Consider the following 17,877-nt stretch of genomic DNA (forward strand, 5'->3'; position numbering starts at 1 on the left):
CTGAGAGTGAATCATACCCATGAGAAACATGCAGTAGAAAAAAGGATTCCAAGCTCTTGTTCTGTGAGAGCAGGATGCGTGTTCCCCTGAAAGCCCGTCCCAGAGGTGAATCAATGCCACTGTACCTTGCACCATTTCCTCACACTGTTGTTCCTCTGCTTTTCTGTGTGAGTCACTGAGTTGTGATCCCTGGTTTTTGTGCTTCTACAATCTTGTGCAATGTTGTCCTGACTGTTAAGCAGTTAAACTTTATCTGTTTTTTGTATTAAATAAAATAGTCTGTATTTTGGATAAATAAATGACCTAAATACCATCATGTCTGGTCTAACACAGTAAGTTTGTAGAAAGTGGTGGCATGGGGAAAGCTTGGTTGAAACCTGGCTTTGGTGTGGTAGCCAGTCATTTGTTAGCTTTTAGTTGTTTTCTTTTCCACTTTTTCTCTTAGTTGTTCTACTAGTGAGTGATAAAGAAAGAGAAGACACTGTCATTGTACACATGAACTGATGTGGTTTTACTGCATTTGGCCACACACTTAAAAGAAATATGCTGGTACAGAGCAGCCACAGGTCTTATCTCTGCCGCCACTCCTTTCACAAAAGAATGATCTTTACATCAACAGTTTCCACCCTTGGCTTGATAAGGTTGCAGTCCTCCCTTTTGCTCTTGGTCGAATGCAGAGATTAAAAACACTCAGTTGATGCAAACGGTGGGTTGATACAACACACAGAATGGGGTGTAGATGTGCTTCACACAACAGAGAGCAGAATTGAAGGGGAAAATGTTGCTTGGAGGCAAGACGCCTCTTTAATTGATTATGGCAAGGAAAATCAAATACCATATCTGCTTTTTCCCTGGAGTATATTGAAAATGATCATAACTAACATCTGTTCATGTTAAGCAAATACTTGTCAAGATTTAAACTTCTGTTTGCATACAACTCTGAGTAGTGCATCTTAAAGTCATACATATTCATATAGAATGAAGAATGCATAATGTCTGCATAAAAAGATAAGCTGTATGACTATATATGAAGACAACAACTACAATTCTCACAGCACTGTCATTGGTTAATTTTAAAATATTCAAGCATTATTTAAAAAACAGTAAGCTGAACTTAAAACTACACTACAAAAAATTGTATAACTGAACCAATGCTGACTTGTTTTCTTCAATATTTATCAATTTTAAAGTTTCCCTTTTTTTTCCCCTAACACTTTTTGTTAATTCATTGTTATTTTAACCTCCAGTAACACGATCAGACTTCTTCTGCCTCTGGGCAATTGAGTTATGGTCTCATCTCGAGGTCTAAGGGAAGTGTTCAATTTTATTTTTTTCCACAGTTGAATAAACAGTACCATGTATACTATCTCTTGTGTTAGAATAGTGTTGTCTTCACATAAGACTCAAATAATGGTATTAGTCATTCATTTCCTTGTACACATACACCCTATTGCGTGTTGACAGGTTTATAAGGATGCAGTGGCAGCCGTGGGTGCTGGGAAGCTCCTAGACGACAGCCTTTGAATCCTTGCAGTCCTGAGCAATGGTGCCTGAGTTAGTCTGTTTATTGTCTGCTTTCTCTCCCAGATGCTTGACTTGTCTGAAAGATTAATACATTAACAAGAGTGGTAAGGTCCAGGGTTGCACATCTTTAAGACATGTTTATTACCAGATGGCACATGAGATTCAAAGGTCACTGTGGAAGGTAACATTTTAAAGTGAAACAACAATATTTATGTTCAAATAGTATGCTGATGAGATCATATGGAAAAATGTTTCTGATTAAATTAGTTTATAAATAGCTACAATATATCTACTGAAAATTCCAAGTGCCACTTTTAGACTTACTTCTTTTATTCTATTACTTCCTAATTTATTTAGTAACACAAGACTACTTTCCTACATAAACAGACTAGCAGCTGGAAAAAAAACGTTTACTGGATGGACAATCCCACTTTCTTAAATAATTTAAAATCCAGCGTGAATCCTGGTTCTATTGTCTCCTACTTAGAGCTAATATTCCATATCAGAGTTTTTTAAGACCCGAAAAAAAATTCAACTTTTAAATTCTCTGAGGAAAAATTCAGCTTGCAGTCATAATGACTTATTGGCAGGCAGCTATGCTTATTTACAGGCAATATCATGTGCTATAACACATTTGACAAAAATCATGTTATGCTACTTACGCAGAATCCATACAATGGAAAGAAAATCCTTTTCTTTAGCTTTTCTATAGGAATGACTGTGTCATAGCTCATTAGTAAACAGTATCAGTAATGCCAAACCTGAAATCATGTTTATCCTCTCAAATTGACACAAACTGTACATAAATTCCAGAGGAAATAGTTTTGCATAGGTTTATAAGGGCAACTAAGCTCTTAATTAACATTTCTTATCTACCGTGCCACGCAGGCATTAAAATGCAGAGGATTTAAATGGTACTTACTTTTCATGTGATCCGTTCTCAACTTTCATAGCTCCTTCCACTGGATCCAGTCCTTGTTCTGAAAACTGTTTCAAGGCACTTAATGCTGCCTAAAGAAAAAATGAGTTGTCAAAAAACCCAGTGACACAATTGTACTAGCACCAAATGAAGGAAGGTGTGTGTTTTGATATTCTAGATTTAATTCATTTCCTGTACATTGAAGCAATTTAGACTACAGAGCTAACAGAGTGGGTATGCAACAGCTCCATGACAAACAGCTGGGCTTGCGCATGGGTTGAGGAGATCTCCTTCTTCCTGGGCATATGAGTGGCTCCCCTTTGTGTCAATGCAAGCTTCATCACTTATATGAAGAATAGGATATACTTTTAGGATTCTTGGCTTTTTGGCTGTAAAGTCTCTCCAGCTTCCCCATGTGCTTTCCTAGAGCCCACACTTCCCAGAGATCCTATGGACAAACTTCTATCTTGCAGATGGTTGCAGAAGGTGTGAGCAGTGGGAAGAGGCTCAGCAGGACACTACCAGCACTCCAAAGTCAGATCTGGAACAATGTTACAGCCCGATCTCTTATACACAGGTAGTGAATTGTACTAGACAGGGAGCCAATATGGGGTGATTAGGGCGAATCAGGAATAGAAGAACAGTCAGTTTTTATCTAGCGTTTTCCTCTACATTCTTCACTGACCAACTTCTGCTTCATCTGCTATGAGCCCCAGTTCTTCTCTTCCCTCTATCTGCTTTGGTAAAAAAAATAATTGTTTTTTATAATTGATTCAGCAAAGGTTGATTATGAAACTCTCTGACGCCACATGGCCAACTTTGAAAACAGAGCCAGCACAATAAAAGAGCTGAGGTCAGTTCTACTGCAAAGGTGAAATGTAAAGCAGAACCGCAAAATGGATTTTGCTTTTTAATCACTTCCTCCTGAGATGCATTCAGAACTAATCACAGGGGAAAGAAAAGGTGACTTTCCACAGACATTTTGCCCTAAGGTAACACCTCCAGCAGTGGAACTGACTGCAGGCCCTAAAGAACTGTTCATGATTAAGCAACAACTGTTGCTCTCTTCCTATGTGTTGGGACAGAAAGAATCTAGGTCTCTATCTTCACTTCCCTCAGAGAACAGGGACCCTGCTTGGAACAGGAGCTGCCATTGTAATGAAGTACTAGATTTGCTTTTGTACTAATCCTTTGCCTGGATTCTCTCAACAGCTCCTTCGCTTGAAAGGAATGTTTATACAACTTAAATATTATTAGACAATGTGTATTTTGGTGAGATGAATAACAGCACAAAAATTGCCAGGCTGCCCTAAAGTAAAAGACCATGTGTCCCATATTTGTCTATAGTAATGACTAGCTGCTAAAGCCTCAGAGGGCTGTACAAGGTACTCCTACCCATAATGCATGAAACTAGAATCTTTCTAGTCTGTGAAATGATATGGTTTGTGCCCTGACAAAAAAAAAAAAAAAAGCTAAACGTTTTATAAAGTCTCTTGGTAAACCTCAGATTGTCACTGTTACCTACAATCCACTCCACCTTTACCATGTGTTCTCTGAGCCCCCTGTATGAGGTCCCATTACTGGATCTTTCACTGTTATCACTCGCTGAGTTCCCCAGAGAGAATTCTCTCTTTCCTCATTTCTTCTGTTTTTCTTGATGTTTTGATATATTTCCATTCTTCGTAACAGTTCTTTCTCTACCACCTCATAGTGTCCCTTGAAGCTTCACATGTGCATTCTCTATGCCTGTAAGATCTAACTACCATCTGTCTTTCCATCCTTGATCTTGACTGCACCGCAAAATCACTGTTCACCACAAATAATTCCTCCAGTGGTAATGAGGGTTTTCAACTACTCTCTTCTTAACTTTTCTGTTCCAGTAACCCAGCACATTTCTTCATCCTGATTTCTCTCTTCTCCTCCTCTCCCTGAGGTCCTTGTCATCACAATGCAAGCTCTACTCATCACGTGAGGAAGGGGAGTGATTCGGTCTCCTATGCTTCCTTGTACTTTAATTGCCCATGGGTTAGCAACTGTGAGAAAGAATCCAATGGGTAGGGATTGGCACCCAAGAATCTTCTGTCTTCTCATATCCATTTATTCCTGATGCACATTAGCAAAACTATCAGAATTTCCTTCCTTCTTATGTATGGTAAGCCAAAGCCCATTACCAGGTAGCACTGCAAGGAGAGAAGGAAGCTGAGACATCCACTCCTCCCACACAGTTAAACTGCTACCTCATATGTTTCTCAACCCACCTTGTTTACTTTTTCATATCCACTCTTAGCTTCCTGGTCTGATGTGTGAATTGTAAACTTATTGTGGAAGAACTATGTGTTGAGGTTATTTGTTTGTACAGTGACTTGGACGAAAAGGCCCTGATCAGAGTTTGTAAGTAGAGCCAAGTAAAGTTTCGTTCAAGATTAAATCACAGACTGATCATATGATCTGCAGAACAGTCTGGTGTCAATTAGGGGTAACTGAAATCGCAAAATCATCAAGAGATTAATTAGACCAACACAAACATCCTAATTCTAGAATTGTTGAGTAGCTCTGTTACTTACTACTGTTTTACTCACAAAACAGACTAATTGCAAGGCTTCCGACATAAATTACAGGATTACAGAGCAGCTTTCAGGGTTGTTTTCCAGGAAAACTGATTTGAAACTTCCTGGATGAATATTAACCACTATCTTAATAGAATCAGATCAAGAGAGCCCCTCTCCTCTTCTATCATCAAGGGAAGAAGTACTACAATATAAAAAAATGGACAATTTGCCTGTAAGCATGGATCATTGGGTGTCAGTGGGAGCATGGGAGCATAGGGGTGTCAATAAAGTAAATATGGAACAATTAGAGGAAACACATAAAATGAAAATATGATTCAAGGTGTTCAATGATAAGCATGTTTAATACCAACACAACTTCCAAGTCCTAATGCTTATAACATGGAGCAGTCTCACTGCTCCATCTCACCCTTCTTCAAGCCATGCCTTTCCCAAACTGAAATATGACATAAAAGATAAAATCTCAGACCTATTGCATTTGTAACACCAAGTATCAGAGGGGCCAATCGGCAGGGCATTAGTCCTGTGCCTGTATCCTAAATCTTCCAGCTACAGGTGTCAGGGTGTTTTTATGAGTGCTGTTGAAGTCTGCTTTTTTCTTCCAGCTCCTAAATGCTCTCCCACCTAAGACCTCCAGCTGCTCCCAGGGTTAAGTTTTTCTTCCCCAGGTTCTCTCAACCTCCTGCACCTCACAGTCCCTCTTTAATTTCCAGTTTCCTAATGTGTTCCAGGTTTATATGAGGTCTGATTTCTTTTTCATGGAAGCATATCTTACTCACCATAAGTTACCTGTGGGGGAAGCCTAACTTCTTATATCCCAATGTTTGCAACAAGATTTGAGTTTTGGGAAAGTTTATTTCCTTTTTAAAAGGTCCATTCATGGGATGTGGATGAAGGAGAGTAGAAGAATGGTAGAGAGAGCCTTGCAGTGTACTAACACCTCCCCCTTTTCCTTCTCCCATAGCCTGCTTGTATTTGGAAGGATCAGCAAGCTAAGAGAAGCAGGTGAGTAAACAATACTTTGGATTTTAATAGATGTCTTTAATGTTTCTTCCCTCCCCGTCATGCCCCTAGACAGACATGGAGATGCTGGATTCAGGAAGGAAGCTGGTAGCTTAGAGGCTGTGACCTGAATAGGCAGCAGAGTGACACAGAGCTCAAGTAATCTGCAGTGAAGAAGAGTTACAAGCAGACACCAGGCTAATTTCATCCATGATTCAATTCTATTAGTCCCAATAGATTTACACCACTTGGCTTAAATATAACTTATGAATGGCAGATAACTTAGGTTAAACGAAAAGGAAAGAAAAGAATGGAACATTTGACAGTGAATCTGGTGAACAATTTCCTCTTTTAAGGGCTCAACACTTCCTTCCATTGATATTTTCCTTACAATAGAGCATCTGCACAGATATAGAGAAATTTTTCTCTCCCTCAGAAGATTTTACAACTGTTTTGTGAGTGAAGCCCCATAGGTTACAGAACAGATGTCCTTACACATTTCTTGTATCACTTGTTTTCTGTGTAGCTACAACAGTGCCAAAAATACGATGCCAACAGGATGCACCGCACTGCTAGCTGTTTGTCTTGGCTGCCATTTCCATTATTAGTATGTGTGTGTATCAGGATGGGAATGGATGTTTCCAGTCATTTTTTAGCTTTCCTCAAGTCAGCTGGCAATTAGTAAATAGCACTGAAACTTGTAAATATTCTTCCTGTTTCTCACTCTGGGGATTAAGTGTCTTATAATGACAATCTAGTAACATTAGATCATCCTTTAGCAAGAACAGCAGACAGGCACTCCACTAGCCCATATGCATTTCAGATCACATCCTCACGATAAAATTTTCATGTTTGTTTTAACACAGTATGTGGTTTGTGTTTTTCCTCTTAAATTTGTATTACATTTCAGCTTATTCCATGAAACTGAAAATTGTAAAATTTTGTTGTTCTCTGTGGCCCTTCCAGTTGACTTTACCAAGGAGGTCTGAGACAATCCTAATAAACACACTGCTTCATACTGTTAGTTTACTAGTGATATGCCTCCAAACATCGGTTTTCTAAGTACATAAAAAAACATATTCAGCTTGGCCTTCATCAGTGTTTTCTGAAGACATAAAATTACAGGCAGAAACTGCAAGACTGACTTGTCAGGGTCCAGAGAAGGTCATGAAGGACAAGATTTTACTGTCTTTAGTAGCTGAGTCTTAGTTCAGGACAGAGTTTGCAGAGTCAAGTGATTCATTGTTGTCATATTTCTTGTAGTCACATGCCATATGCATCAACAAGTCTCTGTTGCTCGAGTTTAGGCTTGAGAACATATTTGCATACCAGGTTACCATGATAGACAGATATAACTCTAGTCCTGGATTTTAGTTGCAAGCCAAAAGCCTAGACAACAGCAGAGTTAATGCATGAGCAAAACTGGAAGCAATTGTATTTACAAACAAATCCATGTTTATTTGCTTTCTAAATCAAAAGAAAAAACGTCCCCTGAATCAGTTAATTTCTTTCCCTCTCCCTGACTATTGAGGCTTCAAAAGGCAATGTCAGCTCTGCAATAGCATTGCAGCAAAGCTGTCTGCATCAGTGATGAGATGCACTTCATGACTTTTTAATATGTGGATTTCTATTCCACATGTAAAGGCTATTGAAAAAACCCCAAAAATATTACAGCTATAGAGGTGAGTTTGAAGGCTCAGTGTCCCAAGACTGACCAACTATTTAAATTTGTATGTATTCAAATTATTGCCCTTGATGGTTGTTTTTGATTTCTCTAGATGAAGAAATTTTTGACTAAGCTTCCACCTGGCTTTAACTTGCCCACACCCAATACTTCGTGCATACAGAAATACACAAAGAGAAGATATATTTGTTTGTGTAGACTTATATACATGCACACAAAGTATATACAATTTGACTCCTTAACATACCTATTTAATTCTCTTGGATTTGTCAGGTTGGCTACATACCAGCTGAACAAATACTAAGTATTGCAAACAAATCCCTTTTCCCCACAGCTTCTGTAGTAAATGAATTTACTATATTGCAAACAACAGCTCCTACTAGGAGTTTTCATTGCTTTCCTTGCAATGTGCTGCTCTCTCCAGTTGATTAAATCTTATGTGAACCAATGTTAAAATCTGTTTGAATATTAAGTTCAGAAAGGCTTTTCACAGCACAAAGAATAAACCTTAATTAAATGACTTTAAGCTCCTTCCTCATATGATTTATGATATGCATGAAAAACACAGGGTTATAATCTGATTAACTCATGTAGTTTACATGGAAATAGCATTTTCCAAACTGATTAATCTCTGCACAAAGGCATAGTCACCTGATAGGCTTAACGCTACTGATGGCGCCTGTCAAGAGAAGGAGCTTGGAGGATAGGAGGAGTCCACTATTTTCAAACAAAGAGTGATGATTCACAGATGTAGCTTAGAACAAGTCCCACATAGTAGTTAATGCTGCCCCCAGGCAACTCATGCAGCCAGAATTTAAATGACACACAATCCATGTACAGCCTGACCTTGCCAGCTTTCTGGGGGTAATCCTAAAGTAAGGATTAACTGTTCTTGAACAATTTTTCCAATATATTAAACAGAGCTTCTATCAACAACAGCATGCATATCACCTTCTTCCACCTAGTTTTATTGGACACGTGTACTCATTCCTACACATCTTCTAATATTCTGAGAAGTGCATGGAATGAAAGGCACTATTCAACATGGAATTTTATTTCTATAGGTTTTGATCCTCAACCTAAATTCATCTACTTCATCTACTTAAGTAACGGGACTGCTTAACACTTAAGAGAATCAGTTGGGCATGGCTTATTTTCCATGCGAACCACCACACTAGAAATCTGACCACCATTCTTGGGACCATGCAGTAATTCCAGGAACAATGAATGGTGAAGCATTCTCTCAAAGCCCAAGAAAGAGCTGCATAATCATCTGCGGTGAGACAGCTCTTTTGTTTTAATGGTGATACAAATCTTTCCAGTCACAAAGAGAGAAAAGCATGCTGAAAAGCACCTGTTTAAAAATTAGTCAAAGGTATGCTTTTGTATGAAGAGGATTTCATGAATAATACTTAAAGTCAAATACATCTCAGTTAACACAATATAAGAGATTAATCCAGCATGGAGAAGTTAGTCTAGTTGCCAAGTTTAGGTTGTGTTCTTACTTGTGGGTAGGAATAAGAGAAGAACGGATTGCTAAAGGATCTATGTGGGGCTCGGACTGTACGGGACTGATCTTTAATATGCTTCTTCTCAGACTCCTCCCACACACATATTCCCAGTTGAAAGCAGCAACATCCTCAAGTCCTACCAAGACTTTTGCTTTCATGACGATTTCTGCAGGAAACCAGTAAGTTGATGTTTCTTCAAGAACATCTCAAAACGGCTTTCAGATTCAGTGTCAGTATCTACTGAGGTATGTGTACATCCTCTAATGGTGAAGTGAGGTGTGAAAGTTGGGCCTCAGTACCAGCAGTCAAAATAACTCTTAGATAGTTAAAATAGAATTAAAAGTTAAGTAAATCTTTTATCAGATATTTCCAGTATCTTTTCAGTGTATCTGCTCTAGATTTTGTCTAGAAATCTGGAAGTTCTTTTAAAGTAAATTTATTTCTAAATTCAAAACTTCAATTTTTCCTTCAGTTGCTGCAATTCCAAGAACAAATACAGAAAGAATCATACATCATCACAGCTTACTTATGAACATGAAAGAAAATATTTTAAAATTAAATTTCCAAGTGTTTATACTACATATATACAACAGAATTTTACTAGGTGGCAATTAATCTTAAATTAATCTTGCTTCTAATCTTAATCCTTATACAAAGGCTACCTAAACACTAACTTTCAGAAGGAGGTACACATCTAAGTAATATAGGTGCTTTCAGTAATTAGAGACTTCCAAATGAGAGTATTTAGATGGCCAATTATTGTATCAGTAGGTAGAGGTTTAAATCATGCAACTGAGACAACACTCAAGCATGATTGAGAAGATGCAGACAAAAATTAAAGGAGATTCTAAGAAAGACCGATTCAAATGTAAAACTGAAAACAGCAGAATTTATATCCTCAGGCAAAATCCTGCACCAGCATTGAAGAAAGACCATGAATCACTTTCTCATCTCTGATGGCTGGAAAATATCCTTGTCAGCTGTGTTCTCAGAATGATTTGGTTTATTTATTTATTTATAGGCATTTCTCCACATCACTGCAATAGATTTGCAAGTCTGCTGTCATTAACCCAATATGTATTGCAGAATATTTTGACCTCTTGATTTGAAATAAGTGGACTGAGATTCTTGACTGCCTAAGAGTTTACAGTGACTTCTAAAATATGTTGTATTAGACAATCCTCTTCATTTATTTGACCTCCACAGTTACATCCTGGTTTTGACATCACTGCCACTGCCTTCACTACAAAGGTATCAATACATAAATGACCATGCTGTTCCTGATGAGGGGATAGGCCCTGACCCATATAGTAATGTAAATATAGCTAGAACTCTTTTAACAAACTTAATGAGCTATAAGCATTTATTCTGTTATTTAAGTGGTTTTCTTAGGCAATTGCTCATGCACAGTGGTCAAAAAAAAAAGATATCAAAAGATTTTTATGAATTCCCAAATATCCACACCAAAATCAGTATACAACAAGATTCAAGCTATCAAGTATATTACTCAATACTTACATCAACATGGTTACTCTTTCACTTAGTAAACTGAGCTTGTAAAAAACACTCACTGGTGTTTAGATACTTTTTGCCTCTCCTTGCAAATATCCTCTTTTTCATGAGACAAAGTGTCACTAAGGAACAGAGGTAGTTCATTTAATGCTGTTTTTAAAGAGAAGGAAACCAAAGAGACAGAGCATGAGACAGAAAGAGCTGGCCCAAGGTTAGGCAATAAACGTAAGAATCAGTTTTACTAGTTTACATGCATTTTTTCATAGGCCAAGCTAGAAAGAGGGGGATTCTAAATAAAGGTATTTAATGATAGAAAATTTTAAAAGACTGCACTGCAGCCATTTAATTCAAATGCCTCATTCCTATCACTATCACTCATCAAGCTATCATCTTCCCAACAATGCAAAACATTTTCTATGACATAGTGGAGAAAAAGACTCCCTTTTAGGAGAAGATGACTGGTAAGAGCCTCTCACAATTTTTTTTGCTGAAATAATCTAAAGAGTACTTTCCCCCTGCAATGTTTAACAAAACTACCTATTTTTTTCTTTAGACTTGACATATTTTTATGTCTAAAGACCATACACTTTGCTTTAGACATGGGAGCAATTTCCTAAATATCAGATTCCTTGGTTTTAGCAATTTTAGAATGAAAGAATGCTTATTCTCTCATACTGAGACCATTACCTTAAATTTTAAGCGCTTGTCAGTCTAAACATGACTAGAAACTTTGGTTTGAAGACAAAAGCAACAGATTACACTTAATGCAAAGCACTGGCCATTGGTTTCTTCAAGCAGCAAATTGCAGCTGGAACAATGGGGGAGTTTAGGGCTGTAGATTCTTGCATTACAACATCTGTAATGAAGCCCATGTACTAAATTCTATCCTATCTCTGCTTCTGTGAAACTCTACTCCTGTGGCCGGCACGCTGGCATTCAGAGAAGGATACTTCCACCCTCAGAGCCCTAATGACCAATCCCCCTCTTCATTCTCCAAGTCTCATTTTACAAGAGTGCATGTATGTCCAACAAAGTACCAAATCTAGATTGACAGCTAAAAGCATTATATTTAGCATATATGGCATGTAATTAGAAATTTGAGTGTTTCCAAAAGGAAAAAGTTTTGATTTTGATCTTAGAGTATTCTTTCACTGCATTAGCTGGTATGTTTTTCCTAATTGAAGTTGATTTAAGTGCGAGCAGAGTCAGATCCAAGAGCTACAGGACAAACTTCTCATCTGAAGTAGTTTGCAATATAATTTTGCCTTTGCTAACTGTTGATGGTGTGTCCTCATCCCATTTTAACCTACAACCATCAGCTCCTTTAATGGAAGTGTCTATAAAGATCTTCTCTAAAATATGCTTTTCCAGCACACTTAATGTCTTTTAATGTCTTTCCAATTAAATCCAGATGTGAAAAGCTTAAGGAACAGTTCTCAGGACTGAAAAAGATGACATAAATCTTGCAGCTGACAGAGATCCCACTGAGCTCAGTTGGGGAAATTCACAGAGGACCTCTTGTGGGCCAGGAAAGCTGCTGGGTATAAAGACAGATGTGTATACTCCTATTAAAAAAATTTAAATAAAAACTGACTCCTACAATGAGGCATCCACAATTATCAGGGACATTACTAACTCAATCCCTCAATGTGCTGAACACATCCTGTGCGGTACAAATTTCCCTCATCTTTTTGGGAAGTTTATCAGAGTTGAAGGGGGTCACATCTGTTCAGGAAAGAGCCCCTCACCTTTCAGGATTGCACCTCTTAAACCAGTGTAGGGGCTGATACTGGAAAACACCGTCTGTCTTGCTCTCTTCCTGCTATCAACAGGGAGATAACATACTCTGCAAAACAATACTGAATATCTGTCCACTCTCCTTTATCTCTTCCATAATCAAGTTAGCATAATAAATTGTGGTTTTATTACAGAAGACTCCCCAAATGTGATATTAATTATAAATTCTTACCAGTCTGATGGGAAACTGGGCATTCCTAGTGGCTGACTACCACTGCTGTGCAAGTGCTGTTTGTGCAGCTGTCAATTTGGGGTTTGTTTTGGTGTAATCCCTTGCACACCCTTAGGATTTTTTTTATTATTTTATTTTAACAACTGTACATCATCTTATTTTGCCAAACTGTAAATGTAGGCTTAGATCAAGCCACATCTTTCAGAGGGACAGGAAATGTCCACACACACAGTTTGTATTAAAGAATGTCTCTAGAAAACTGCCCAATGCTAACAACCTTCATACTTTCCAACCTTCCTACTTCTTATTTAGTTATTTTTGAAATTAGTAAATTATCCAGACAGATCAATGATTTTTAAAGAGTTACATGTTTGTGAGACATCAGAAAAGAAAAGAGGAAGAATGTTCCAGGATAGAAGAAAAGCCCGTTTCTAACTGAAGCTTAAGTTTGGGCCCACGTTCATTAGGGATGGGAACATCAGCAGTGACATTTGGATAGTATTACTTAATTTCTTTGCATTTTTCTATGTCCATATGAAGGTTTTAGCATGATTTGTTGTCATGAGTGAGTGTATAGAAATATGAAACTAACTACCTGAATTAAAGGACAATCTTATGTCCTCAAGTACAACAAGTGATCCAATACTGGGATCTCATCAATAGCACAAAGCTAACACTGAAAGCAGCAGGCTCCTAAACACACACACAAACTCTCTTGAAGACAAGATTCCTCTGGTTCACAGCTTGCTTTACTTTTCACAATGGCCAGCACTTTTGAGACTATCACTCCTTCAGGGCTGAAGGCTGGATCTGACTCCCACCAGAATCACTGCTTCATGACCATCACTCAGGAGACAAGAGGAATGCCCTTCCCTTGGAATGAGCCGCTGCTGCCATGAGGATCCCACTCCTGGCGAGCTCAGGGAATGAGCTCAAATCTTTTGCACTTTGCTGCCTGGGACCACCAGGCCAGCTCTGATTTATAGCTTTTTCTTTACAGCTTTATGATACAAGAATGTTCACTTGTAATTACAACGGCATTTTGTTGGCTCCCTGCCTTCACTTGGGTATGTGCAACACCATATCCTTCATTCCAGCCTTTTTTATGTCAGGACCCCAAATTTGAGAAGTACATCAGTATTACAAGGATGCTGCAGGTCTTGCTGCTCCTTAAAGAGGGGACTTGCACATATTTGTTCAGGGGGACACGTGAGCAGCTGGATCTGACATTCAACTAGGAGTCTAGTGGAGAGCTGGTCAAAATTCTTCCTCAGAAAAATATTAAACCAAGAAAACACTTTTTATGAGAATGTATGACTTCTGAAAAAAGGTTTTTTTAGATCCGGGATGGACACTTCAGTCAAAATATCACAGACAAGTGCAAAATATAACCACTGGGCTAATGACTGCTTGGTGTGCCCCATTCACACACTTGCTGATTTGTCTCTATGAGAAAAATTCAACAGGTCTCTAGTTTATTTAAAAGTGAATGGAAATACTCGTACTCTTGATGTCTTTTGTGGGATAAAAAATCTGTTTTATTCAAAAGAAGGTGACCCTGCCTTTAAGCTGCTGTATCACCTTGTAGAAACACTTTAGCTCCATGTTTTTCAGACCTACACTTAGCTCCTGAATTTGAGATAATCAAGCAGTACATTTCCATCACTTGTGGTTTAAATTTGATTTTGTCATTTTCAGTAGAGGCATAACCCCCTTCAGGGAAAATTCCAGGTATTTTAGATACCATTTAATAGTTAACTGTCAAGCAATTTCCAAGTCTTTTAAACAAAGAATACTTCTGTGCTAGCTTAATTTATAGAACCATATATGTCCCATTTTAAGTGGATGTGATTAAGAAGAAACACTAAGCTTAGATTATTCTACTAAATGAGAAAAGTTTAAAGCCAATAAACTGTATCTAGGATTTTAGCTGGGAGATGAAATAAAAGGCACATTTGTTCCTGGTCACTGAATTTTTAACCTGGGTCTGTTGCTCCTGCTGTTAAGCTCCTATACATTCCTTACTAGCCCATAGTGTCCAGCATTTCCAGCTCTCAGAGCTTGGAATTAGAGGTGAACTGCAAAATAAAGCCAGGTTTTTTTGAGAGCTAGTGTATGGAAAACATCATGTATTCTGACAGAAGGAGGCAAGTGAAAAGGTTAAGTTTTAAAAAGAGGTCTTCTACAGATTTTTAGAAATTTAGATTAGATGTATAAAGTCCGACCTACCTTTTGGGTCTGAGAATTCTGGCAGTATCTGAGAAATGGAAAGATGCTGCTGAATCTGGTGGATGAATGAAAGCTGTACATTGTCTAGCTCCTTAGTACAGAAAAGGAGAGGTTGAGCCTTATGCTCCAACTCAGGTCTCTATCTCGGGTATGAGAATACTTTTCAAGTGTTATACAACAAGCAGGAGTGAAAAAAACTGGGTTTCTAGCAGAAAAAACCTCTATACTGTTTCTGTCCCTCCTATGCCTTTTCAAGCTTATATTCTTTTTTTTTTTTTTAAGTAGACTATTTTGACCTGCCTTCTTGCAATACAGGAGCTTTAATATGACTTCATTGCTTCTTCTTTTACCTCACAATCCTGGGTATTTCCTTAAGGTAAAATAAAAAACTAATCTGCCTTCAGTGACTCATCACTCCAGTGATCAAGTTAAATTACACCATTGCAGAAAAGTCTCATAAGACATATTTTCCCCCTGCCTAGTCCAGTGCTGCTATTCTACACACAAATTCCAGCATTTCTTAGCAAATGTGTCTTGAGGTGAAGGATTAGTCTTCACTTAAAATCAGCAGCAACCTCCTTCCTGTGTGTTTTGTGAAGTGGTAGATGCACTTTTTATTGGATTCTTTTATATTTTCGATTGCTTACAGTTCTCCTTTTTAATGGAAAGGCCAAATCTACCCTCAGATTCAGCTTCTGTTCCTGTTTGTGTTGATTTAAGTAGGAACTGGCCTTGTTCACTTGGATTTGTTTTAGCCATTAACTCCTACTTCAGTCTGCTACTGCGCAGGTAGAAAGGTAAAAGGAATAGTAAGAGGCACCTTCAGTCAATTCCATGACTGCTGTCCTGTGTGCTTTTCTGGTAAGAATGGTATATGTTGGGTACTGTGTACTTCAAACAGTGCTTCAAGAGAGACAGCAGGAACCAGATTTCCTCAAGAACTTCTTAAATTCAGGAACCTCTCCAACTGGCAGGTCACTAATGAAGATTAGATGCTCCTTTACTCTGATTAACTGAGTTCTGCATCTATGGACCTGCTTTTCCTCCATTTACAGTTACAGTCAAAAATACAGATATATGACCAAAAACTTTACCGAGCAACTGGGCTTTAGATGGAAGATCTGCTAACGGCTATTTTATCATTTCATCCTAGCATCTATTATAAAAATTCATTAACCACAGCTGTCAAAAAGAGCTAACTCAAAATCTTGCTAGTTACAAAATAACTTGTCAGGATTAGATTCAATAAAAAATTCAGGTGCTGTAATAATAATAATTACAAATTAGGCGCTGTAAGAGTGAAGTTTTAAACAGCACATCCCTGGAATAAAATCAAAGGTCTAAAGTTAAGTACTCAGGTTTTTTACTCAGCATTAAGATCAGACAGGTTTCTCTGAAGAATGAGCTGAGAAAGCTACACAGTGAGTACCTGCAGGCAATGAAGTACTCCAAGCCTAGGGGTCAACTCCTGGTCCTCTCTGGAGTTCAACTTCAAAGCCAGGACCACAGGCAGAGGCCTGGCAGCTTGGTCAGCTGGTGTCTACAAATGTACAGTCCTCTCCTGCAGACAGCTGGCTCTTCAGCTCTTTGAGAGACCTGAGCAGAGCTCGCTGTTGTCATTGAGAAAGTGACCACCAGAGAAGTGGGTGGAGATAAGATTCCCCTTTTTGTCAGTGGCACGGATGTGAGCACTATTGTCCAGAGTATGAGACATACAGATTTCAGATTTCTTAGCTTTAGGTCAACAAGCTACATATCCTACCTCCTAGGTGACAATCTAACCTCCAGGATCAGTGATAGGGAAGATTCAGCTGTTGCAAAAAAAATAAGTCAACATACATGGATCAAAGAAAAGGAGGGGTCTGACTCCGCAGGCTGATCACAGCCGTTACTGAGCTGTCCTGAGCATCACCCCAGGCTCCCTAGATAATTTCTGCTCTTTATCTAATTGATACTTTAGCAGTAAGCTCAGAAGTGATGAAAGCAGGAATTGCAATTCAGTACTTCTGCTTTTGGGGGCTTCTTTAACCGGTACAATGCAGTAATATTCCTTCTCATCCTTTGTCTGAGCAATCCTGAGTATTTTAAGGTTTTGTTATGTGAAGGCTCTGCTTATCTGGGAAGGTAGATAAATAGCTGCACATGCATTTAGACAGTCTCCTGTGACATGTAATTACTGATACCTGAAGGCTGTGGCAAGAGCAGTGTCTGAGTTCATGTTTCCTGAGTAAATCTATGTTACTGCATAAAGCATGGAAACCACTAGAAATGATCCAACCACAGCTAAGAGGGAAAGCCCTCAGGATGCTGTTTCATTTAACAGTCTTCTGTATAAGGCATGTGAATGTATATACAGCTCTATCTTAATAAAAGATTCTATTAGGATAAATAATAATAATCCTTCACTATTCGAGCTCTCTTTATGCAAATGATCTAATAAGCCTGCACATGTGTGCAAACCCTTTGAGAGGGTTTCCAGGATCAGGATACAAGCAATTTTACTGTGCCATCATAGAGTAAAATTGAGTTAGTTAAAATCAACACACTCAGAATAAAAGCAAAAATACCAATGTAAGTTAAATGATAGTAGAGAGTAAAACTTTGTCCAGTCTCAGTTAGCTCTAAGAATTTAATAATTTTAGCTATCACATAAACAATAAAATCAGAGCATGAAGGAAACACTAGAGTTCTAAGGGAGCTGCCAGAAGCAGAGAAAATACACGCATAATGTTATGCATATTAAACAGTAATATTCCTCAAGCACGAATAAAACCTAACTGAAAGCATGCTTGAGATAACTGTCATGCTATCGAGTTACAGTAAGGAGGAGATCAGACTTATTCTTTCCTTCACAATGAAATCAGTATAAACAAATCATATAATGTTTGGACACCAAACTCCTGAAACAAAGAAACCTAGAAAATCTCTTAAAACCACCCACAGACTCCCCATGCTGGTCT

The 17,877-nt window shown here is 38.3% G+C and overlaps 1 protein-coding gene across 6 annotated transcripts in view; it reads right to left on the reverse strand.

The window, feature by feature from the left end:
• Positions 1–487: 487 nt before the first annotated feature.
• Positions 488–17,877, reverse strand: part of STAU2 (staufen double-stranded RNA binding protein 2) — a 172,019-nt gene continuing 154,629 nt past the window's right edge. For all 6 annotated transcript variants that reach the window (XM_032127622.1, XM_032127585.1, XM_032127595.1 and 3 more), the window contains 2 exons: positions 2,447–2,535; positions 488–1,600 (listed from right to left, as the gene is read on the reverse strand). In XM_032127622.1, the coding sequence (XP_031983513.1) occupies positions 1,507–1,600; positions 2,447–2,535 (183 nt within the window). In that variant the 3' untranslated portion in view covers positions 488–1,506. The remainder of the gene's footprint in view (positions 1,601–2,446; positions 2,536–17,877) is intronic.

The sequence above is a fragment of the Corvus moneduloides genome, chromosome 1, assembly GCF_009650955.1.
Source record: "Corvus moneduloides isolate bCorMon1 chromosome 1, bCorMon1.pri, whole genome shotgun sequence".
NCBI lineage: Eukaryota > Metazoa > Chordata > Aves > Passeriformes > Corvidae > Corvus > Corvus moneduloides.